The sequence below is a fragment of the Anguilla rostrata genome, chromosome 2, assembly GCF_018555375.3.
Source record: "Anguilla rostrata isolate EN2019 chromosome 2, ASM1855537v3, whole genome shotgun sequence".
In the NCBI taxonomy this organism is placed as follows: Eukaryota; Metazoa; Chordata; class Actinopteri; order Anguilliformes; family Anguillidae; genus Anguilla; species Anguilla rostrata.
In genome coordinates this window covers 35,113,838-35,140,194 of record NC_057934.1, presented here as the reverse complement: position 1 = coordinate 35,140,194, position 26,357 = coordinate 35,113,838, and the positions used below count along the sequence as shown (strand labels likewise).

At 41.6% G+C, this 26,357-nt stretch overlaps 1 protein-coding gene across 6 annotated transcripts; it reads left to right on the top strand.

Annotated features, from left to right (window-relative positions):
* The first annotated feature begins 6,537 nt into the window (after positions 1-6,537).
* Positions 6,538-25,767, top strand: LOC135247865 (tumor necrosis factor alpha-induced protein 3-like). 6 transcript variants are annotated; one of them, XM_064321787.1, is made up of 10 exons: positions 6,538-6,781; positions 15,307-15,404; positions 15,531-15,651; positions 20,791-20,981; positions 21,325-21,466; positions 21,648-21,818; positions 21,939-22,119; positions 22,491-23,332; positions 23,606-23,697; positions 23,812-25,767. In XM_064321787.1, exons 1-10 carry the CDS (start codon positions 6,742-6,744, stop codon positions 24,052-24,054), a joined length of 2,121 nt encoding a protein of 706 aa, XP_064177857.1. In that variant the 5' UTR covers positions 6,538-6,741; the 3' UTR covers positions 24,055-25,767. The 6 variants fall into 6 exon arrangements, with proteins under 6 accessions (XP_064177857.1, XP_064177852.1, XP_064177856.1 ...); XM_064321786.1 differs by adding an exon at positions 7,458-7,611 and having other exon boundaries at positions 6,540-6,781; positions 15,307-15,651; XM_064321788.1 differs by lacking the exon at positions 6,538-6,781 and adding an exon at positions 13,420-13,776.
* Positions 25,768-26,357: the final 590 nt, after the last annotated feature.

Sequence of the window (26,357 nt, the reverse complement as noted above, 5' to 3'; positions counted from 1 at the left end):
CTCACGTGTGCTTCTCTTATTAGGGCTTCTTATGGATGGAATACATGTGCATTTAGTATTTGTACTTTGCTTCATAACATAGTTAATTAGGTTTTAATGATGTTGCATCTTTACTCACTGGTCTGGGAATGTTGTTAGACAGGTTGTAACAAACAACATACTTTCAGTGTGATGGCCACTGTGTAATGGTCAGACCTGGGTGAAATACAAATATGTATTTGTATTTGAAAATGTATGTAAATTTTCAAATACATTTACACATGAAATACTTTGTATTTAATTTATTAAAATTATTTTATTGGAAAACCAAATACTTTCACAAATAGTATTTAAAAAATATATTTCTTTTAAAAAATACTTTCTTCGGAAACCAAATACATTTTCAAATAGTATTTAGAGCCTTTTAAAAAATACATTAAAATACAATTACAATTTTAAAATATAGCTACAAGCAGCAATGAAGGGGCAAAGCACTACAGGGGCACCAGGTAGACAAGTAACCAGAATAAACCCTGAACAGGACACCAGTCCATCACAGGGTGAACAGACACATTGACACACACTCTTACAGTTACACTTATGGGCAATACAGCATGTCCAATTCACATTACCTGATTGTGTTTGGACTGTGGTAGAAAACCAGAATACCAAGAGGAATCCCACATGAACACAGGGACAAGGCACAAACTGAAAGCGGACGCACCCCGAACTTGAAACCTCCATATTGTTAGGCAGTAGTGCTATCCATTTCCACCACTGTACTGCCCCCCACTATATATATGTCAAGCTTAAACATAAGCAGTGCCATAAAATGCAGTGTGCTTTCTTGGAACATTGCAATAAGAAGTGCCAATGCTGTTGGAGGAGTGCAATTTTGGGTATCTGAAAAAATCAAAAATCGTGAGAACATACCATATTAGCTGAATATAATAACATGTCCCTGATTAGAAAAGGACCCCACATTTTTCAACACCTTTTTTGGTAAAAGACTTTGTGAAGATCATATCTTAAGTTTTAAAGAAAATAATTTCATTTGATATGAATTTAATAAAACTCACTGAATAAAATAAGGTATGCTGATATATTTTCTACATGTTTTAAATGAAATTGTCACATTTAAAAGAAAATAAAATGTAATCATGTTTTCAAATGAATAAGTTATTTAAATTAAATAAAAATAAAAATAAACTAGTCAGTCTACTGGGATTTCTAATACCATTAAACCATCCCCTTGTGAAGAGCAACCATTTTACAGATAAATGGCGCCATCAGCTGTTGTTAATGTATAATTTCATTAAAAAGTCTAGTCCTCCCATGTAAGACAACCTCACTTTTCAGATGCGATTTCTGAAAAAAAAAAGAATGAGTCTTATATTCCGGCCAATATAGTAAGTCCAAGTGTTTCTTCAACACTATTTAGTGTATTAGCTGTGTCAGTAGGTCAAAAGGTGCAGGAGATGTGCCTATTTTAAGTGCTACAAACTGATCGATAATAGTTTTGCATAAAATTCAAAATGGTAGAAAATCCAAGTAATGGGAAGTTATGGGTCCTTAGGGCAAATGTGTTCCTCGTGAGGAGTGGCATATGTGTGCAGAATTTTATGATTCTAGGTCAAACGGGGCATGAGATATGCCTGTTCAAAGTATAGGACAGATGGTTCAAAAGTTAAAAGCAAAAATGTACCTTGAAATTTGGCCTGTTGGTGGCACTACAGAGATGGATGGATTGACCCCAAAATTGATACCTGGATACACTGGACTGTCAAAATCCACTGAGGGGTTCTATGGGCTGCCATAGACTCCCATTGCGGAAAGTATAATAATAATAATAATAATAATAATAATAATAATACTAACGATTACAATAGGTGCCCTGCACCTTCGGTGCTTTGCCCCCAGTTAAAGCCACAAGCGGCGTTGGGAGGGGTACAAGCATTGGCACTATTGGCGCGATTTTAAAATGGTTTTGTCCTCATGATCATGTACCTTCACCCAACATATCTACTGAATATCATGATGATTGTATAAAATATTGATGACTTATGGCCAATTTTGTGCTAAGAGACATGCGCTTTGACAAAGTTCAAGAAGTTCGTTGGTTGACAGCGGCCATACCGTTTATCCGAATGGGCCCATTTACATTGTGTTTATGTAGGTTGTTCCCCTGAGGCTCTGTATCCGATTTGGTGCTGATTGGGCCAAAATTGAAAAAGCCCTGTAGAAATACCTGTTTTTAAAACTAGACCAGATGGTGTCGGATTACTTAGTCACCAAGGATGTCTCCTAGCCGCTTGCTGTAAAGGGCTTTACTATGTCGTAACACTTAGATGGCATGTCGTAACACATGGCCCGGTGCGTATGTAGAGCTACAGCACTTCCGTGCCGCAAATAAAAAAGGTTTTTTCAGCTTAGCAGAGAATGCACATTTCAGAGTGCCTCAGAGACAGATAGAATAATAATACATATTTCAAATAATAAATATGGCATTGAGACAAAACAAAACAAAAAACGAAATATCAACTTACCATCCCTGCTACCTGTGTGCTGCCCGCTGAGTACCGTATTATTTATTAATGAATAAGGCAGGATTAATGTGTTCCCTGGTCCCCTCCAAATAATGTCATCCCGGAGCCTCCCCCAATTTTCCATCCATAGCCACTTCTCTGCTCCTGGGTTTGATGCTGAAGCTGCTCCAACTCAAACATTTTTTATTTTGGTTTAGTTTTGTTTGGTTTCTCTCCCTGTACTGCGGCCAAGGCCGCTGTTATCGCTCCCTCCATGGCTGCTCTTTTAGCCTGTTCATCTGTGCACCTATTCCCTTTGGTGTGTGTCTTTACTTTTATTACTGCTACTCACTTTGGTGCCCATACTTTTTTATATACTCTCTCCAGCACTACTCCCCCATTTTGAATTGGGGATCCTGCACTAGTCAGGAACCCCCTATTCACCCACAAATCCACATAATCGTGTCCTACCCCAAATGCGTAGTGTGAATCAGTGTAAATGTTTATGTCATAGCCTATCATTGCTTCACATGCCTCTGCTGCTGCATACAATTCTGCCACTTGTGCAGACTGGTCTGTTAGCTGCCCATATCTTATCAATGCTCCGTCCTGTATGCATGCTGCCCACCGCATGTGTTGTTTCCCGTCAACATAAAAAGAAGATCTGTCCACGTACAGATCAAGTGGCTCTGCTATCAGTCTTCCCATTACCGTAGAAGTGCCACCTGGTTCTATTTCAACACAGCAGTGATGAGACACACCCCCATCTGGTGATGGCAGCAGTATGGCTGGATTCAAACAGCTGGCACATTTCAGATGAACGGATGGCATAAGAAAGCTTGTTTCCCATCGGGTCCACCGAGCCACATGGACTACAGAAGAATTTTTCCTGACAAAATATCAAGGACAGCGTGAGACAGAACAATTTCCACACCTTGTGTTCCTATCAGTGGCAGTGCTTGTCTTAGAGCATCCGTAGCCTGGATGAAAAATAGGCAACCAGCCACCGCCGGTCCACGTGCTTCTGTGTGAGCACCGCAAACATATGCTCCCCCGAAACACGAGTGAAGAAAGTGAACAGGAGCATAAAACTTGACAGTCCCAGTCCTGGGGCCACACACAGTTTTTGCTTCAAAGTGGTGAACGCCACCTCACAGTTCGACATCCACTCAATTACATCATGGGGCCCTCCTTCCCCTTGAAACAAATTATTCAGTGGTTATACAATCTTAAAGTAGTTTGAAATATGCAACCAAAAGTTAAATAGTCCCATAATATTTGCATCCCCCAAACGGTGTCCCCCAAGGTCCTGCATGTGAGTCTCCTTGTCAGGAGATGAGATAAACAAATCATCAACATATTGAATCACCTCAGATGGGCATCGAGCCAACACATCAGCCATTGCTCAATTAAACAACATGGGTAAGTTATGGAATCCTTGACTTAGTCTTGTAAAAAGTGTATTACTTTTCACCTATAGTGAAGGTAAACCAAAACTGGCTGTCCGGGTGCACTGGAACAGAGAAAATACCATTGGACACATCCAAAACCAAACAATTCAGCTCTGCCTTCTCCTAACACTGCTGCATGACCTGCTGTATTGCTGCCTCATAGCTCATCACAAAACACATTACAGCATATTTCTCTTTTTCCTTCCCATCTGTAAGCCTTATCCACAACTTGTCTATAGCCTGACCTTCAATCTCCCGTTCCTTTCCCACTCCAGGGGACAGGGGAGTTCCAATACCTAGGCACTACAGACTTTAATGCTTTGTCTCTCCTATTTTTGCACTGCATATTTGCATTCCACACTTTGCCATTTTGGCCCAGCATGTCTGCTATATTCAGGTTCAGTTTATAAACAACAAAAGGGTTAGTAGATTAAGTGCACTTTACTTTCACACTCAGTTTGCTTGCCTTCCTTCCTTATGTGACCACCCTTATTGTCAGTGACTATGGGGATGTTGTGTTTGTGCACAGGCCTCTTTATATGTTTTACTCCAAGTAGGTGGTTTATATTGCTCCCGTTATTATCGGATGTTGCCGATTTATGCGGGCTCCCTGCCTTATCTACGACACAAGAGGACTAGGAAGAATGCAGCAAACTCCACTCTCAGAACCACACATACACAGATCTGCACAACCATCACACACACACACACAATGGCCTTATGCCTAACGTCCAATCTGCTCATCTCAAATTAGCCTTCTCGAGAACAATGGTCATCAATGTTCCACAAGGCACCTGATAGCACTAAAAATGGTCCTCAGCCTGCCACAAGGCACCTGATAGCACTAACAATGCTCCTCAGCCTGCCACAAGGCACCTGATAGCACTAACCTGGGAATGACAACTATCTGTCACACTAGCTTTTCAAAACCATGACATTCACAACATGTCCTGTCCAAGCTGTTCCTTTACGAAATGATTTAGGAGTCACCTCTAAAATTGGTTCAAGGATCATCAACACCTAGCGAGGGTGGCAAGTTTCATAAAAATGATACTCACCCTCTCGTTGATGCTCATTGATCCAACTGAGAAGATATTTCCAATTCCCATCCTCCCAAACTGTTAGGACCCAGCTTCTTCCCATGGAATCAAAGTCAGGACAATGCAGGAACTCACTAAGACAACCAACACTTTACTGAAGAAAGTAAAAGTTTATTGTAAATCACACCGGCCAGCAGGAAGGTCACTGAAACACAACACAAGTTTGCAATACAGCACCCCCCCCCCTTCCCCCCCTCCCCCACACTGATCTTCTAGCCTAGTTTAAATACCTTTTTGGGCCTTGACTGGGTACGCATGTCCATCCTATCTGCGAGGGCCTATCTCTTTGTTCCCTAATGATGTCTGTTCTGTACATAAACAAACTATGCCCTTAATGTTGCCTGATACCATATGGCGTCACTACTTGCAGAGAGGAAAAACACTCCGAACCCATCAGCGCATTCATGAGAGCCAAAGACTGCTCTCGTGTCCCAGTGTGAAATGGTTTACTTTAATCGAATCACTGAGTGAACCAGCATTGGTGTATACAGCCAATTAGCTAATTTGGCCAGGACAACTGGAGGAAACAAAAATCTACATACAGGTCACCAGCTCTCCAGGACTGAAATTGCCCACCCCAGCTCTAGTGGCAATACTTTTTTCACTCCATTGACACCCATGTACATAAAATGTACATTCTTTTCTGAGAAACAAATAAGTGTTGACCATATTTTGATATTTTTGTTACAAAACTGATTTAATTATACTGATGCAATCCATGTGTTCATTTGCTTATAAAGCAATCAGAAAAATGTCTCGATATTATCCACTCCATAAGCAGATCTGTGGTCAAATACGTGAAAAACCATTCAAATTAAATATAACACAAACTATCAATTTTGATTACACTCGGGAAATTTATTGGAATTAATTCATGTTAATTAAAAATGCATCTAATATAATCTGAGGATTCTTTAATTTAAACAGTGAATTTCTTTCCCCCCCTGAATTTACTGAAATAGAATTGACCCATAATGAATTGACCCCAAACTCAGCTATAAATGGTAAACAATGGCTTCCTCTGGTGGCCATACAGAGCTTTGTCAGGCCTGGACTGCAAGATAATTATCACGTTGCTTTGATAGTTGTGCTGAAGCAGCGTTTCTTGTTTTAACCAAAATGAAAAATACGTAGTACAAGAATTTTGGAATGTCCAATTCACAAACTATGTACAAGCATGCTCATATATAGCCTAGGCGGCTGGCTTAGGAGAGTGAAGGCAATCTACATTTCTCCTTCTGAAAAACATGCGCCTGCCAGCCAGCTGCTTCTTGTCACACCACAGCCATCAAACTTGCATGTGCAGATTATATGATCGAATATTTTTGTCTCATTGTGACTCTGGATAAAGAAAGGATTGCCCTGGGAGAGAGATGCGGAAGTTCCGCGAGTGCACTTCTGGTTGCCACACGGAGAGAGAGAGAGTACACCCACACCAACACAAAATGAAATAAACAAACATTTTCACCCTTCCCCCTTACGGGTTCTGGGCGATAACACTAAAACAACAAACTGAAATAATAAAGACTAAAGAAAGCAAAACTGAGCGACAGTTTTCACCTCACTTCATAGCTTGCTCGCTTTTCAGCTGACCAGTTCCTCCAGCTTTTCAGCGGTGGGCTTTCTTTCCACCGACACAGCCAAGACCAATCCCCAGGCAGACCGAATGTGACCAGGGAAAAAAAAATGAAGTCACGCAGAAGTAAAAAAAAAAATGTTTGCATCGGTGAGTCTCTCTTTTTTTAAAATGCACGGCAAAATAGCCAGTGTTAATTCTAATGTTAATAATTAGTTGAAATTGCCTTAAAAATAATTTATCGATTTTAAAAGATTTTATTGTTGTTTCAGGAAAAAGAGTAGGCCTACACATGAACTTCATACATTGTTTCAATACAGGGTTTGAATGTGAATCTTGTGGAGACGGCTGGTGCTGATCCTCTTTTCAAGTTAATGTAGTCAAAGCTGAGCTCCAAATCTATAACAATGAAAAGGGAAAAAAATAAATATGTTTTTTTTTATTTATACGTAGTCGAGCTAACTGAGGATATGGCTTTTCTGACTGCATACCCTGTAGAAATTAGTTCGTTTGTGTGAGTCAATGATCACACTGACTTGGAACAAACCGCCGGTTTATTAAAAATATAAAACCCATGTGAGCAAAGCCAACGTGGAGTGAGTCCACTTGCATGACCGAACTAGAGGGAACTAGAGCACGTTGATTAGCCTAACCATAAACACACATACAGGTACGGTGGCTCATAATAAACAAACAGAGCCAAATGATCTACATCCCCTTCCTTTAGCTCACACCTCCTATATAAAACAAAATAGCTCTGGGTAAATATTACCATTACCGAACATTTCTTTCTTACCATGTTGTTTTCCGATTTTCATGATAACAGTGATAGGACAAGCCATGGGCAGAGATTACAGGGCCAAGGGATCTGGTGTATAAGGAGAAGAGAAGGGGACTGAGCCCTGGGGAACTCCAGTGGCGAGGGGATGGGGCGGCGATACTTTACCCGCCCAGGCAACCTGGAAGGAACGGTCGGAGAGGTAAGACTCAATCCAGTCAAGAACTGTGCCGCAGAATATTCATGAACTGACTCCCCTCTGTCAAAAAATTGTTTCTGCAATTTAGTGATCGACTGGGGCTGCCCATATATCTCTTTGAGAATCCCAAGAACACAATCTGGGTCCTTCCTATCCTCCTGAGGGCGGTACCTAATTTCTTGCTTTGCCTCACCACCCAGATGTTCATAAATGTACACCGCTTTTTCAGCACCAACACAAGGGCGGTAACTCAAAGTAGCATTAATGTCATCTAACCACTCGTAAAAAGACATACTAGGTCCATCAGTAAAGATTTTACATTTCCTCTCCTTTGGCAGAAAAATTACAAACTCATTAGGCTTTGAAGCCAACCTCTCACTTGCCCCACCAACACTACTTGGGGGTCTAACCCCAGGGGAGGCTGGTTGTGACTCCAACTTGTCTAGTAATGCCTGGTTTGTATCTTTAAGTTACATTACATTACATTACAGGCATTTAGCAGACGCTCTTATCCAGAGCGACTTACACAACTTTTTACATGGCATTTTTTACATTGTATCCATTTATACAGCTGGATATATACTGAAGCTATGCAGGTTAAGTACCTTGCTCAAGGGTACAACGGCAGTGTCCTTACCCGGGAATCGAACCTGTGACCTTTCGGGAGGGAGAGAAAAGAAAAAAATACTAGTGTCCTTTTGTTGTCCAAGTATGTCTTGGACCTTGGTTAGATGCTGTCCACGTTGCAGTTCATCTTTGTTGCCCCAGTCATCCAAGTCTTCGTGTTTGCCACTGCTTTAGTCTCAAAATATTCAGAAAAAAAAGAATCTTCAGAAAATAATTAATTCACACCTCAAGCACTGTGCCGGTCCAACCTGCCTCTTATCCAACTGTTTATTTCCAAAATGACCCTGCTCGCAGTGCCAAACTTGGTTACATATCATGAGCAGGCCCCGGACCTCTCAACAGGTAAACAGTACAACATACAAAAAGAGGCAAACTGGATATGAAAAGGAAATTACAATTAAGTATTTTGGTAGCTAAAATATATTAAACTGTTCTCAGAATCTCATTCAAGTTTCAATATTACTCGTCTTGCAAATTACCTTTGTTATTTAAAGTGCTTCACACAGTACAATATGTCATAAGGCACTATACAGTGCAACAGTGCTTTCGGTTTACAGAGTAACCCTTATATTATAAGGCTCGACCTTAAATAACTGAGACCCAAAAAAGCAGTGGCTAAACACACGCCGCCAACCGTATTAGCACATTGGCTCTCCCCACGTACCCCACAGCATTCTGGCACTGTGTAGCGCTGACTCATGCATACCACGCCTGTCCGTTCGCTTCCTCACCAACTAAGATTACACTTCGTTACACACAGGAAATCAAGAGCCAGGCTAACAACGTCTCAGCATCTCCAACAAAGAAATGTTTGATGTGGGGGAACATGGAAGCAAGTTATCACCTGTGCATGGACTACGAGCCCCACCTTATGCTTCCTACCTGACCCACTAGGATCAATATTACTTCCGCTGGGCTACAGATGTATAATTACTGAGTGTAGGCCTATGAATTACCTTCTCCTGGCTTACAAGGAGGATAGCTAACAGCTACATTCATCAACATTAGCTGGCATAGATGAAAAACAATCTTAGAATCAACATAATTATCACATGAAATATAAAGCAACAATTCAGGAAAGCCAAATATTTATCTAACTAGCTACGGAGATTTGTTGACTTTGTACATTTAGCTTTACAGGATTTTCCGCAGCGCCTTAAGCCAAATGAACGTAAACACACATATCAGATTCAGAATGAATGTAAAAACAACCGTGAGAGTTCTATGCGCAGACAAAAAAATAATAATAATAAAAAATAAATAAATAAATAAACGGAGAGGTGGCTTTTGTGGTTTTAAACACTCCACGCTATGATGACATTATAAATAGAAGTAGGTGATTGACAAGCGTTTTTATGCATGGTAGGTTTGAACTAAATGAATTTACAGAATATAGCGTACCAAATATGGTATGTGCGGGTCAGTCACTCTTCATGGTAAGAGGTAATTTTAGGGCTTCCGATTTTGCTTGTGTCAAAAGTTCTGCGACGAAAACAGCGATAGATTTACCCACTAGCCACATCTGTCCAAAACGTAAACAAGTAAGGCAGTTTTCACTGTCGGGATAAATTTATGACAACGTTAGCCTGCGAAGCTAGTTAGGCTAGTTGACGTTACATAAAGATGCCTCGACTGAACTAACGTTAGTAAGCTGTCTAACGTGACTTGGTCAACAAACTTAGGCTATGTTCACACCACGTCTTTTTCTGATGAAAACCGCTGGTCAAAGAGTTTTTTCATATATATATATATATATATATATATATATATATATATATATATATATATATATAAACACTGTTACAAAATATAGTTGAGAGTGCCTAAGCCCTCTGAAAACCTACGCAAAGCCCTGCTTTACCTATCTACTGAAATGTAGCCTGTCACCCTATTATTTTATCTTGATGGCTGTCACAGTCAACATTTACCCACCATCTGCACTTTTATTTTTTTTCCCGCCATCGTAATTTCAATTTGCCCGAGTTCATTGTAGGCTACTAGCCTACTGGGAGGGAATACTGACTTCAGCTGTCTAGCCTACTTTTCTGTCATTTTAAAATGTATTTAAGTATTTTTCTGCGTGCCGTGGGAAAAACCGGCGGTCACTCCAGCTGTAGTCTCAGCCTCAGACGGTCCGCCCACTAGCTGCCACTCAAAACGCAAGGAGTACGCCCTCGATCCCGCCAACGCAGTATCCGACCTCCATAGTAACATGATAGTAACATTTTTGTCATTAATAATAAAAAAAACAATTTTAAAACCATTTAAAAACAATTTTGCAATGGTATAGAATATAAATAATGATATAGTATTTCAAATTTCAGTCAGACTTTAATATTGACAGGGAGGGTGAGGGAGTGGACCCACGTGCGGAGTCAAAAAAAACTCAAAATCCAAAAGGGTGCATCAAAACAGAGAACTTTAATAGAACAAAAACAAAGCCGCGCAGGGAAAGTCTCAAACACAAAGCAAAGTTCTTAAAACGCAAAGACAAAGAAAATCCTGAAAAACCGCCCCCCGTGGCCTGGGGGGCGGATAAACAGGCCAACATACTGGCCGACAAACACGCGGGCAAACAGGGAGACAGGCAAGCGGGCAGACAAATAGACAAGGGGGCAGGTGAACAGACAGACCCACGGTTGGGAACAAGGATGGGGCGAGGTCTCTGGGCACTGGGTGGGGGCAGCGACGGCTTGGAAACACTAGGGGGCGCGAGAACACTAGGCGGAGCACGGACACTAGGGGGCACGGGAACACTAGGGGGAGCACGGACACTAGGGGGCGCGGGAATGCTGGGGGCAGCGAGAACACTAGGCGAAGAACGGACACTGGGGGAGCGAGAACACTAGGGGGAGCGAGAACACCAAGGGGAGCGAGAACACTAGGCGAAGCAGGAACACTAGGGGGCGTGGGAACACTAGGGGGAGCACGGACACTGAGGGACTCGGGAACACTAGGGGGAGCGAGAACACCAAGGGGAGCGAGAACACTAGGCGAAGCAGGAACACTAGGGGGAGCAAGAACACTGGGCAAGGCATGGACACTTGGCAAGGCATGAGCACTGAGCAAGACAGGTGGCTTCGCCTGCGGGACAGCAGCCAGGGCAGGCCGTGGTGTCCCCTGCGGGACAAGAGACGGAGCAGGCGGCCTCTCCGGGGCTCTGGACGGCTCAGGGGGCCGGGCGGACAGCTCCTGCGGAACGGCGGACCGAGCAGGCAGCTCCTGCGGCACGGCGGGCTCCGGCGCACTGGGTTGGGAGTACTTCTCGGCCAGAGGGGGCATATCCGCGGCCCCCCGGAGATACTCCTCCCAGTGGAATGCCGTTGCTAATAGGGCTTTAAAGTCACAGCACCCCTCCAGGCCAGAGTAAATTAGCCCACCGTGGAGGCCCCTTCATGTTGGCCTTGAACAGCTGGCACACTATGGACTGGGGCAGGTCCGTCTGTGTGGCCACAGCGCTAAACTCTGTCGCGTAGTCCAATAATGGACGCGACCCCTGGCATGTATCAAAGAGTCTGTCTGCCATCTGTCTACTGGACAGAGGGGCCTGTCCAACAGCAGGACTTGGCCCGGAGGTCCTCCCAGTAACCACCGGCTTACTTAAAACCGGCGGCAAGACTAGACAAAAAACAAACCTCAGGAAATGGGAAGAGGAGAAAAAAAAAAAAACTCTGCTGAGTCCGATACTGGTTGGATCCTTCTGCCAGGGAGGGTGAAGGAGTGGACCCACACGCAGAGTCAAAAAACACTCAAAATCCAAAAGGGTGCATCAAAACCGAGAACTTTAATAGGGGCCCTAGTGGTCAGCTCATGCTTTAAGCGCGGAGGGGTCGAGGGACCCTCACACTGTAAGTGCCGAGGGGCCCAGGGGCCCTAGTGGTCAGCTCACTCTTTAAATGCCAAGGGGCCTGGGGCCCCTCACACTGTAACACATCATAATGCAAAAAAATATCAAAATTAAATAAGATTGTAAGATTCTAATTTTTTTAATGCCTGTGTTTTATTTTTCAGTGGAACTTTTTTCAGTGCCAATACTTGTTTCAGTGCCAATACTACTTTTTTTCCAATACAAATGTTTCAATGCCAATGTTTAATTTTTCAGTTCATGTTTTGTTTTCAATGCCAAATTTTATTTTCGATGCCAGAATTTAACTGTCACTCTTCTAACCCCAAAGGAAAAAATAATAAGTGATTTTTCCTAATATAATGCATGGAGTTAACATCAACATTTGAGTGGAAGTATTTTATTTGTGCCGTCAAAAATGAATGGAGCCCAATGGGGAATCTGGCTTTTTGGGTGAAAATCGTAGATATCAACAGGGGGCGACATTACATTCGGTGCTGATCGCGGGAGAACCGAAAGCTGGTACCTTGTTTAAAATCACAGGAAGAGTTCCTCTCCTAACTTTCCTGTACTTTTTATTCAGCATTGTTGATTAATACAGTTTTTGTTACGAATGAGTATCGCCTTTTCAGGGGGAGCTCCGTTGTTTTGCCCTCATAGCACAGACGTGCCAATACTTTTTTTCAGTGCCAATACTTGTTTAAGTGCCAATACTACTTTTTTCCAATACAAATGTTTCAATGCCAATGTTTAATTTTTCAGTTCATGTTTTGTTTTCAATGCCAAATTTTATTTTCGATGCCAGAATTTAACTGTCACTCTTCTAACCCCAAAGGAAAAAATAATAAGTGATTTTTCCTAATATAATGCATGGAGTTAACATCAACATTTGAGTGGAAGTATTTTATTTGTGCCGTCAAAAATGAATGGAGCCCAATGGGGAATCTGGCTTTTTGGGTGAAAATCGTAGATATCAGCAGGGGGCGACATTACATTCGGTGCTGATCGCGGGAGAACAGAAAGCTGACCCCTTGTTTAAAACCACAGGAATAGTTCCTCTGCTAACTTTGCTAAACTTTGTATTCAGCATTGCTGATTAATACAGTTTAGTTACGAATGAGTAGGCCTATCGCCTTTTCAGGGGGAGCTCCGTTGTTTTGCCCTCATAGCACAGACGTGCAGTTCGGGCTTGCTTCCGTGTCCTTCACAGCTTAGTTGACAGGGTGTGCTGTCATAACTTGTTATTCTTCTCTATGGTACACACGCGCCGCCCTGAGTTTTGAAAGAATACCTCCTTTAACCACCGGGAGTTGTGAAATTCAAACGTTCTGCCCTCGACTCTCTGGCAATGCCCATGACTTGCTCTCCCCCTAGCGTATGTCAGGTGTAAGGATGGAAATGATGTGGAAAGTCCCGTACATTGGAAATCCCCTGTCGGGTTTTTACGCGAGTAAAGCACCACTAGCTTTGCCCTAGCAGAAGTTCGGTAAGCATTGAAATGAAATATGAAATGAAATACACTTACAAGTAAACACACTGATGAGATGCTGGCCGGTGTGTTACGGCGAAAACTTAATGGCGCTGTGGATTTATGTTCTTATAGGTTACACACTAAAAAAGATAAAAAGCAGCAATTTAATGTAACGTGAAGCATCTGTGAAAGATTTCTGCAAATATTAATCAGACGTATTGTAAAGGTAAGACTTGTCTGCGGGTTATTTGGCATTTCCTCTGAATGTTTATCAGGTTTAATTAGCTGTATCAGCTGCTTGCGATTTAAGGCACTGTATGTTTACCTAAAAATCTGAAATATAACGACAGAATTCTAATTACGTTAGCAAAGTAGTTTACTAGTTTTGTTTGACAAAATTGGAGGTGATGAACAGTTCATTCATGACGTTCACCTTTTATATTTGGCAGATGCATTTTATTTAACGGTGGTAGATTGCTACATATAACATAACGTTTGGCTTTAATTTTTACGAAATAAACGTTGCCTATGTTTAGGCTTGGGAAACTTCTTTGCATCATTCAGAAATCGACTGTCAGTCATTGCGATAGGCTACTATGGGAGCAATCACATGTGCATGCGCACAGATTATTTTACATGCATGACTATTTGACGAAGATAAGTGACATAAAGTATGTTTTACATTAGGTAGATTTGTTGTCCTTTATGCTGTTCATTCATGCTCAACAAGAGACAGCCAATCGTCAGTAAAAGTCTTGGACTCTGGTATTTAGAGCTGAGTAATGTAATTTACTGCACAGTGTTCACTTTATAGTATACATTTATTATGCTTCAAAGTAGCTAAGGCAAGCAAAGTACAGTTGTGGCAAGTCATTTGTGAATGTATTAAATGCACCTCTTCCAATGTATCTAGTTTGTATGCTGCATCATCCTTCTGTTTTTGTTTAAACGTTTTTTACTTTAATCTGATCAGTGTACAATACCTTATTTATCAACTGAGTATTCGTTTATTTTGACCACTACGCAAATTCATCTGAATTACATAACTTTGTCTACATATATGCACGTTAGATTTTAACTTTTTAATTTTTAAATTTTTTTTGTGAATTCCAATGACCGCGAAACTCATTGTGTATAAAACTAAAGAAAGTAATATGTGCTTAGAGTCGAGGGGGAAAAATAGACCCTATAACCAGCTTACTTTTTGAAACTAGGCCTTAGTCAAGTCAGTTTCTTTCAGTTTTACTGCGCTTTCCAGCTGAAACTAATGAGTTCCTATTTATGTTAAGGCAGATCTGATAGATAAATCATCATTGATAAAAATAGATTACTTGACCTGTCCAGAAAGAAGTGAAATACATGTCTTGATATAAAATTCTCTCTTGGAAACAATGGGCTAAGGATGTAGTGAATTTGAAATTTTGGTTAGCAGTGTGGCCTGTTGAGTGTATTGTGCAACAATAGCCTAATGTCAGTTATAAACTGCTGTAGCACCTCTGGAACTGGAATGGCATGAATGGACTAGGGGATTCAAACTCTCCTTTGGAATTTACCACCATTGTGTAGGGGGTGTCATGTGACTCCACACTGCCAGTTTGGGTGGAAGGTGTGGGGAAATTCTAAGAGCAAAAAAAGAAGCACGTGTTTCTTGGTTCCTCCGAAGGATATCAGTCACCCAGCACAATGGAGACCATGAAAGGACTCGCTGCTTACCACCAGCAATCCCGTTTCAGTCGCCTCTCTCCTTCTTTTCCAGGGGCCACGTTTTGCACATACATTAACCCAGACGGTACCATGTCCCAGGGCCACAGCTTTCTGCCCAAGTTCCTGTTTCTGAGCAACCTGCTGAAAGCGGTGAGGGTACAGGAGCGTGTGCCCAATGACGTGGTCAAGCCCTCGGCCAGTGGTGGCGTGGTCCATCACCTGCGCAGCATGCACAGACATACGCTGGAGATGATCCGAATCAACCACTTCCCGCAGGGCTTCCGTGAGGTCATCCAGGCAGCCATCCTGGACCGTGCCATGCAGGTCTCCCTAGAGCAGGAGAAGATGCTCAACTGGTGCCGGGAAGTCAAGAAGCTGGTGCCGCTGCGCACAAATGGTATGGATCCCACCCGTTGTAAAAGCATTCCCACCGTCAGCTGTGTGGAGGATTCTGGGAAACTGTGTTTACAATGTGCTCCTTGATTGGAGCCATTTTCTGAAATTTCTCGTAATCTTGAGGGGTGTCTTCTCTACAGTGATGTCTAATAAGTCTGTAGTATTGTAGATATTGACACGGAACACCGTAAAAATTCTCAATATTACATCAGCTCTGAAAGAGTGAGAATCTTGTTCTGAACCCCGCATGCTTTCTGTAGGTTCCACAATAGCTAATGCGAAAGGGGGCTTTTTCTTGTTACATTTGAACTTGTTAATACCACGAGGGTAAAAGTTTCTATCTATTTTTGGAGCCTTTAAAGTCTGGGTCATTGCAGGCCCTCTCTTCTCTTAGTGCTTAGTTTGGCTTCTAGTTTTGTGTACGCAGCTAGACAGTGTTGCCACGGCAGAGGTGAAAACCTCCTTCCTTTGCGTGTACTATTCACAGGTAATTGTTTGGCTTGTCCATTTCTTAATGGGGAGCTGAGTCAGTTGTAGACCACATAAGAGCAGAAGAAAAAGGTTATTTATTGTAGGCTTTGTGTCATCAGAATACTCAGCCTTATTTTGTGGAAAACCCACTTGCAGTACGTCAGACGTCTATCTTATTGTAAATTGCGTACATACATGACACTTACGCTGAAGCACTATGCAATGTCTGTGTGGACTGGGACTTACTGTCTGTCTGCCCTTCCACCTGTCTCTTCATGACTCAACTGAAAAGAGGGCGTTACACTTAGGTCGTTGTTCATGTATATTGCATTAACTTTACTGTAAGTAATTTACAAATAATTTGTTCATTCACAGTTTGGTCATGTCATGTGTAGAGTGTGAGACTGCATACAGTCATTCAAAGAAGCTTGGTCAGATTTGAGTTATTTTCATCTACTGTACTAGCAAGGTGTGATTAAATTATTGGATTCGATATAACTGCTGTACATGTCAGCATGAGGTATAATGATATGGTGAATACAGTCATGGTAACATGGTCTGGAAAGGAGCATGTAACTTAGTCCATTAATCAGTTAATTTCCCCTGCTCTTAAAACATGAATGTGAAATGAAATGACAGTAACTGTGACATGGCTTTCCCATCATAAAAATAGTAAAATTATGAAAGAGTTGAGTAGTATTCTGCTTTCCATTATGACAAGCCTGGAAATTCCTCTTTGATGTAATACGAAAGAGCATGTTTGTTTTATGGTTGACCAGTGCCTGCATGTCACACAGGTTCAACTTTCACCAGCATGCATTCCAAAATGTAGACAATTCCCTGATGACTAAGTAGAATTCTCACCATCAGATGACTCCGTAATAAGGACAGGAAACTTAGGAGAATGTGACCTAGTATCTGCCTAATGAATGAGCATTTGCTCTTATAAGCTTTTTAAGAAAGGCAGTCTAACCTGAATGTTTATTTTTGTTAACAAGTACTTTGGAATTTTGAGATATTGGCCTTGGGTATTTCCAGACCGGCATCCCATGTTTGTCATGCGCCTTTCTATTGCTGTAGAATTCCTGTCGTCACATGAGTGTGGCAGCTATAGAAGTTCAAATGTTGGACTCTTAGTGCGACTGGTCAAATGGTGTCCAGCCCTGATCCTGGGGATCCGTGGACTGCAGGATGTTTAACCACTGGCTGTAATAGTGCCTGTGATTGAAGTGCCCATCCGTTCCAGCTCTCCAGTGGAATAATCCAGAGGTTCACATTGCAGACTTTGGTCAAGTGGGATGTGATAACTCCCCGGGGGGGGTCCATGGGCAAAGTTACAATTTAGGAAAATGGCATAAGCAATATGGAGCTAGCTGGTTTTCTGTTTTTTTGTTTTTTGTTCTAAAGTGATCGCCATAATTGTTTCAGTGTCTGCCTTGACTGATTTACACACCCACAATATTAAAGCAGGCTTTTTTTGTCCTTGTTAAAGTACAGTATTTAATGTGATCTTGTTAACCTAAACATTGTATGGGCAAAAGATATTGGGGAGTTCGTTATTCACAGATTTCAAAAAGCAACAAAAGTTCCTTTTACAAGCTCATTGATTATATTGAAAATAAATGAATATTAGGCTAAATAATACATTTTTTTTGGCATGGAATGCCTTGTAATATGTTTTGAAGTTTGAGTATTGAAATAACAGTTCTGTAGGAATGACTTCATTTGCATTTTCATTGCTTCATCTGGGTTATTCCAAGATTATACATACTTCCAAGCGAGTTGCACTGTGATTCATTACAAAAAAGTATCAGCATATTTATAAGTAAGCTGTTTGTAAAAAATAAGTGTGTCTTAATGATACAAGAAAACAGGACAGTCCACACTCCTTTTGTATTTTTTTTATTTCTTGCTTTATTCAGACAGTTAGAAAGCAGAAAGGGTAACAGATGGAGAAGGACCCACAGCTGAGAAAGTGCCATGGCGGAGGATCAAACCCCCACCCATGCAGGGGACTCGTGAGATTCAGACGCCCATGTAGGCCTACTACTTTTCCATAGGAAATGGCCCACAGTACCTTTTGTTTTTGGTGATTTCTCTGTTCTTCTGACACCTGCCACTGGTAAACTGTAAGAAATTCCATGGGCAGTAAAAAAATATATATATATATTTTGAAATCAACCCTTGAATGGGCTTGTGATGAGGAGGCATTCCGGCTGGGCCAAACCCCACCCCCCGGGAAACTCCACTGCCAATTCATGGCTCTGATGTCTCAGGGTAGAGGAAGAAAAAGCTCAATGGCGGCCACCCAGCTCTTAGTCAGAGAGAACCACATTCAGGGAAATTCCTCTGTGCTGCACTTTAGCTTGAGTGTCTGCTCATCGCACTTGTGAGTGTTGCTCAATGAGAGAACAGACACATCTTAACAGGTCAACTATGAACAGTCATTAAGTCCAGTATTCATCAGTTTATGGTTTCTGTGAAACATAGGAAAAAGTTAGCCTCCCTGCTAGTGCTGTAGGATCAATGTCAGAAGTGTGGGGGCTCTTAGGGAGATATAAAAAGAGTCCACATGAAATTGTAATTCTAAATTCTTCTTTATGCTTCTTTTGAGAGAAGATGGTAAAATAGTCAATTTATTCATTTACACATTGTCTACAATGTAGACAAATATAGTCAGTTTCATAAAGATACAAGGTGGGCTACTTTTTGACATACACCGATCAGCCACAACATTAAAACCACCTGCATTTTTCTGTTTTTTTCTGGTTTAATATTTTATTTTCTCTGTATGTAATCCAACAAATCACACGTGGTCAAAGTGCAGACTCAGAGCTTTTATTAAAGGGTATTCTTATACATTTTGGTTTGACCGTGTAGTAATTACAGAACTTTTTATACGTAGTCCCCCATTTCAGTGTTTTAGACAAATGAACTTAATGTCAAATAAAAGAGTCATGTTTTGTATTTGGTTGCATATCCTTTGCATGCCATGACTTCCTGATGTCTGTGACCTATCAACATCATCAGAGTCTGGATATCCTTTGCATGCCATGACTTCCTGATGTCTGTGACCTATCAACATCATCAGAGTCTGGAAAGAATACAACTTTCTTTTCAACTCAAGTCTTCAATTTATAAACACAATAGTTGAGATCTGACACAGTATGATCACTCTGTACAGATATTCACTTAAAATGGACAGGCTCTTAAATGCCAATGGTTACACTGCTGAGTGTATACATGCAATGCTATTTACACAAGGTCACCAAATGACCGGTATATAATCATCATTTTGGATTGGTCATATGTCAGTCTGTAACATTCTAATAATCTTTTTGTTTTCCTGCAAATGAAGGGAGATTTTGGGATATATATTATTAAAGCAATGGTAGTTCATTACTAAAGGTCTAGATGTATCCTACATCCAAATATAACTCACAGCTACACTCTCATGTAATGCTAGTTACACTTGAATCTATATGATGTTATGTTACGTAGCTACCTCACTTTAAAACATAAATTCAACCTGCAAACTGTTTTCTAGTTGGAATAATCAACATCCTTCAGCACTCTGTGTGAAAGTACGCATTTGAAACCATCCCTCAAAGCTTACTCTGTTAGCAATAAAGTATGCCTGCATCACACCAATGGGTCACAATTGGCCAGTTGAAGCTATTAAACCAGGGCGGTTCTTGATCATAAATGTGGCAACTTTCATTTGTATTCTGGATTTATCACTGTGGTCTAGTGGTTAAGGAAGTGGGCTTGTAACCAGATGACTGCAAATTAGATTCCCAGATCTAATCAGAGTTATGTGGCAATGTACCCGTTTCATGAATTTTTTTCAGTTTACATAGACCTGTATAAATGGTGTAACATGTAGAGTGTAATCTACTTATTTCACTCTTGGTGGAGATTTGGAGTTACTTGCTGTTCAGTCCATTTCTGTTATGTGGAATGCTAAAAATGAAACAAAAATACTGAACACTTGGATTCCATTTATTTGTCATTCTGTTTAGCTGAGATTTTTGCCTAAGGAATGATGTAGCGCGTAAAATCAGAAAACAAGTCTATTGAGTTATCATTTCAATTGTGCAAAATGTCAAGCTTATGTTATTTATAATAATGTAGTTATTGGTAAAGCTGTTAAGACAGGCTGTATTAAAAATAATGGAACATAGCTGATGTAACTGGTAAAGATATTTTCACTTAGTTTCATTATCAGATTGAAGGCTTCCTGCAGTTCCTGTTTTATGTACCATAGACATAAATAGTCGGACCATCATGCACAAGTGTAAGAGTGGGGTGGAAATCCCCACAGCTATTTTCACTGTTTTGTGCCATGGTGTAATTTTTAAATGATTATTTTTTAAATTATTTTGGTTTAAACTGATATTTTTTCCTTGGATAGCACCATTACTAGGTTGTCTTTTCAATGAATGCGGAAAAGTTTTAGTTTCTGTATGCGTGTATAACAACTGAAATATGAAGATGGGGGTCTACCTGTTAATTTTAAATGTCTACAGATATTCATGTGAGCTGCGCTATTCAGTGAAGGTTTAGAATGTGTATTGAGGTATTACAATAAAGTGGTGGGCTACTGTATATAAGTGGCCTTCAGGAGCGCTTTAGCCTAGCTCATGGGTTGCCTGTCTCTCTGTTGCAGGTGATGGAAACTGCCTGCTCCATGCTGCCTCCCAGTACATGCTGGGGGTTCAGGACACCGGTCTGGTTCTGCGCAAGGCACTGTACAGTGTACTGACGGAGACGGACACCTGCAATTTCCGCAAGCGATTTCAGACAGAGCTGCTGCAGTCACAAGAGTTTACGCAAACCGGGCTGCGCTACAACACAGTAGTGAGTGCCCATGCCCTCGTATGGACATCACCAGCGCAATTGTGTGTCTTTATAGGCAGGGTGCTTATGATTCCAAACTTGTATTTAAAAGCCTTGATTTTATAGTACTGTGGACATTCTGAGCTTTGGAGATCTTAATAAAGGGACGCAATTAAGAACTAGGCACAGTAGGCGCTACTCATGGGCTGTAACTACTTATTTGTCCCCACTCCTTATTTGTGCATTTTTCCTTCTACTTCTTAAAGGAGGATATTGAAGTTACTTTGGGGGAGATGCTCAGTCAGTGAAAGAGTGAGTCAGGAACACTGGCATAGAGTGAACTTTGGCCTATTTGTCCCCTCAGAACTGGCAGGAGGAGTGGGAGAAGATCGTAGAGATGGCCTCTCCTGAAATCAACCGGGGTGGCCTCCAGTATGACTCATTGGAGGATATTCACATCTTTGTCCTGTCCAACATCCTCCGCAGGCCTATTGTTGTCATTGCAGGTAAAGGCGCCCTCTTACCTCACAGGGGAGCCAGGAAATGCCAGGGGTTGGTTCTGTTTGACCGGCATGATGTCAGATAAATCAGAGAGAAACATAAATGTGTAGGTGCATAAAACTACAGATGCAGTAGGTACAAAAACACAACCAAAAAGATCAAATCATTTCCCTTTTGGATCAACAGATCAGGTGCTGAGGAGCATGAAATCAGGCTCCTCCTTTTCCCCTCTCAATGTGGGAGGTGTTTATCTGCCACTGCACTGGCCCCCGGGAGACTGCTACAGGTATCCCATAGTGCTCGGCTACGACTCCCAGCACTTTGCGCCCCTCATCACCATCAAAGACAGCGGCCCAGGTATGCAGACTGTTCGAAGACTCTTTATGGAAATCCCAAAGTGTCCTTGGGACTCAAAGTGAGTGAGCCTCTTAAAAGAAGGACAAATGTGAATGATTGCCCGTCCAATGTGTGCTTCAGAAATTCGAGCTGTACCGCTGGCCTACCCTGGAAAAGGTATCTTTGAGGACCTCCGCGTCCACTTCCTGACGGAGAAGGAACAGCAGCAGAAAGCCAAGCTGATCCAGGACTACCTGACTGTGATTGAAATCCCTGTGAATGGTCTCAGTTATGACACAACGCACATCATCAATGCAGCAAGGTTTGTGGGAAAGGAGGGTGCATCAGACACTAATTCAAACATATGAAATTGTGAAAGCTCTACAGTGCTAAATTTATAAACCTAATGTTATTTTAATACCTCTAGGTTGAGGTAAAAAAAAAAAAAAAAAAAAAAAAAAACTCTAAAGCCTCCATTAGCATTTTCAAGAGGAAATTATTTAATTTGATCTGAGTTTCCATATCGGTTAAAAAGCATGACTTTGTGACTTTGATTGAAATGACTAGACGACTACACATACATGTCACGATTAATCATCATTTTGGAAGAAATATGCAACCCACCCTATAACACATGTCAGTCAGTAATGTTGCTAAGATGCTCTTCAAATTACATCTGGTTCTTTCTTGCAGACTGGATGAAGGGAACCTTCCAGAAGACATGAACTTAATGGAGGACTACCTGCAGCTGGTCAATCATGAATTCAAGCTCTGGCAAAAAGAGAAGGAGCCGGCCTCAGAGGCCAGGCCTCAGGACTCCCCTCGCTTCTCTGTCTCCCAGCTGTCCCTTATGGAGGCTCGCTGTGCCACCTCCAGGTGCCCGTTCTATGCATCGGTGGACACCCAGCCCTACTGCCACGAGTGCTTTGAGAGGCGTCAGGACAGAGGGAGGACAGAGGTTGAGCCCTTGGGAGATCAGGAAAGGCTTGGGGGAGAGCAGCCAAGGGTGGGTATCAGCTCAGCAGCACCTCTGCCAAGCCCTCGCTCAGCCCCGCCCACCGCACCCAGCCTTGTCCTGTACAGTGAGACCAATGCCATGAAGTGCAAGACGCCTGGTTGCCTCTTCACACTCAACGTAGAGCACAGTGGACTCTGTGAGCGCTGCTTCCATGCTCGGCAAACCGGCCTGGCAAGGCAAGGGAGTAAGAAAGGGGAAGGGGGCATTGGCCTGCGGGAAGTGGAGAGGTGTGGCCTCTGCCGACAGGAGACCTTCAGGACTTTCAATGGGTTGTGTCCCCCATGTATCCAGAGGACTGTCACCATAGGTGGGGAACAACAGCAGCACTCATCCTGGGGTGACCTTTTTTCCTGCACACAGTTAAAGCCAAATGGCCCTGGGACCGTCGTGGAACCTGGACCCTACAAGCACTCGCAGTCCGGCAGGCCTTGCAAGAGGGCAGGCTGCCGATATTTCGGAACCATGGAAAAAGCAGGCTTTTGCACCGTGTGTTTTGTGGACTATGAAACCAATCGCCGTAAGTGATATCTCTTAATACTTGTGGGGCTGTCCTCTCAAGGGGTGCAAAGTCAAAGACTGAGTGAGATTGGGATAGTATGTGATGTTTCATTTGAGGAATTTAGCATCAATTCTTATGTAGTGTGACTTGCAAAGCAAAGTGGCAAAGTGCATGCAATAGGATCACAAGACTACCATACCAGTCTAACAAGCAGTGGTAGAATAATTACTGTCCAATCCTGTCTCTGTATGGTGACATACTGTTGACATGCTTTTCTCTTTGCTGTTTCAGGGGAGGACCGACCGGTGGTCGCCAGGAGGGGGTCTCCCCCAGCAGGCAGCACCTGCTTGGAAGCAGGTTTCCAGGGCTCCTCACACGCCATGGTTAGCTTCCCAAACACTTTCCGAAAATATTCTGAAATGGTTCCAGACATTCCCACGTGGTGTGGACAATCTGTTGTTTGAGTCACAAAGCATTCTGCACTTGCTCCTTTTCAGAGAGCCACTCAACAGGGACAGACGCAGTGCAGCCGGCGCACCTGCAACAATACCTGCATCGGCTGGACGGGGCTGTGTCAAGAGTGCCACGCTCAGAGCCAGAGGGAGGGGGGCAGGAGACAGACCCCAGAGGAGACGCCTAAACGTCGCTGCAGGACCGCAGGCTGTGACCACTATGCAAACACGGAGAAGCAAGGCTACTGTAATGAGTGTGACCTCTTCAAGCAAATCTATAGTGGGTGAAAGTGAGTAAGGGAGGCAAGGGCAGTTGGCCCACACAGTACCCATCATTCAGCATGAATTTGATACAAGCACACTATTCACCAAAGCTAACATGAGTGTTTAAATAGTCAACCTGAACACAGCCACTGAGAAGAATTTGGTATTTTAGTTTGTTTGTTAAAACGGATTAGGTTTCTACAAAGGTTATTTCTTAAGATGATACATTGGCATTACAGGTGCAATTCAACTTCTGGTTTCAGGGACGGTTATAGGGTACAAAAACACTCCTCTGTTTTGTTTTTTTGTGACAATGGTTTAAATGTCATTTTCAGTTCCTTCCTGTCTTTTGATGTTATGTTAAGTTTCAGAAGCTTGTCACTTGTCTGTCCATTATCAATTTTCTGAAGTGTGAACTGGCCTCAGCCTTGTGATTTTAGTTTCACTGTGTCATTTCTGGCCATGCCTGGAGATGCACAGTGTGGATGGATTTAAAAATGTAATTCAACAAGATGATGATTGACAACAAGACTAATGGGTTAGTCGGATTCTATCCAACCAATGCATGAAATGAATTAAACTGCATACCCAGTTGACCAAACCGCAATTGATGTTTATGGCTTTCGTTTCCTTTGGTTCTGCTGATAACCCGCTGAAAGATTAACCTTTGTGTTCTTTTCTGGTTCACATTTTACTGTGTGAAGACCATCTGTTGCTGTACTAGAAGTGAAAGCAAATGATTGGCCCTTACAATAAAAACAAACCAAGTACACATGCTGTTCCTCAGTAACAACCCAAGGGCATTTCTCAGTGGAGCTTTGTAGTCATGGATTCTTAACTTGGGAATACATGTTTTTTAAAAGCTTGCACTGAGCAAAGTTTTCATGCATGCACATTTCATCATAATTACATCTTAAGTGAACTCAAAGGAGGGGGAACTCCCTTTCGCAAGAAGGAAACGGAAACCAAAAACGTAGAAAAAAAAACCCTGTTGAAATGCTGGTAGGCACTTGAGTGCCAAGTGCTGTGGTGATGATTGTTGAAAACAGCCAGCCCCTTGAGTACAATTCTGCTTACCTTAGCTTTTCAGTTTGTTAATTTCACAGACTAAACTGAAAAAACCTCACTTTATTTATTACCAGTGCACACAGTGCATATGCACAACTGACAACTGACATTTTTGCATTAAGATGTACACCTCTTGTGATGACTCTGACATTGATGACAATCTGACATTATTGTAACTTGTAGAAACTGAATACAGAGTAACCATGTAATGTGTATATCTGTGATAACTGTTGATCTTTATACTGGAAAATGAAATGAATGAAAACGTGATATAGCTTTTATATAATGAAGTTAATACAAAGCAGAAAGCGTTTGACAGCCTATGCCTAGTAACTATAGGTATTTATGAGTGATGAGTGAACATGATTCAGATGTGCATCATTGCACCAGTTTAATAAGTTTGTTCTGAAGTAAGGCACGGTTTTTCATTTTGATTTAGCTTGAATGTACCCAAGTTAGACAAGGTCAGGAAACATCTAACGGCTTGACAAGATAGTTTATTTTTTAATGAACATTTTCTAAAATGTGATATTGAATGGTTTATAAATTGTTACTTTGTGATGTGTTGAAGTGTTTAGAAAGCTGATTGTTAAATATTTATTCAATTGAAAAAGTAATATGTTTATAAATTTCTATTCATAAATACTCAAATAAATTATTTTAGTAATACATGTGGTATTGACTTCTTGGATCCATAATACATTGACTCATGTTGTAATATAGTGGCAGCAGTATATTATTCTCAAAAATAATGTACTGTTCTATGGTTTGTCAGCACTTCTCTAATCTGTATTTCATTATCAAAATAGAAACTGTCCTCAGACCAGACTTTTTGTAAGAGAGTTAGGTAAGCTAGCCAACCTAATTAGCTACAATTATGGTTTGCACTGAACCAATCATTGAGGTGAACAAGTTTTGAACGCAGGTCTAGAATGGATTTTTATTTTTTGGGTTTGCATTTAACTCTCACAATCATCAGTCTAATTTTATCGTGGAAGAGGGAGAGGGCATAGTGTATACTGTAGCTTACAACAAAACATCTTGAACATCAATCAACAACCCATTTTTTTCCTATTACCACAACAATCACTTATGTATAATGTAAAGGTGACATCTTATATACTGACCTCTGTCACACTCAAACCACCTAATCAGTCAAATTGCCTTATTTCTTGACTGCAAATTCAGATAAAAGTCGAAAGAGTATGAGATGAAAGTAGACCTGCTCTTAAACACATTGCAGGATATATTTATCCAGC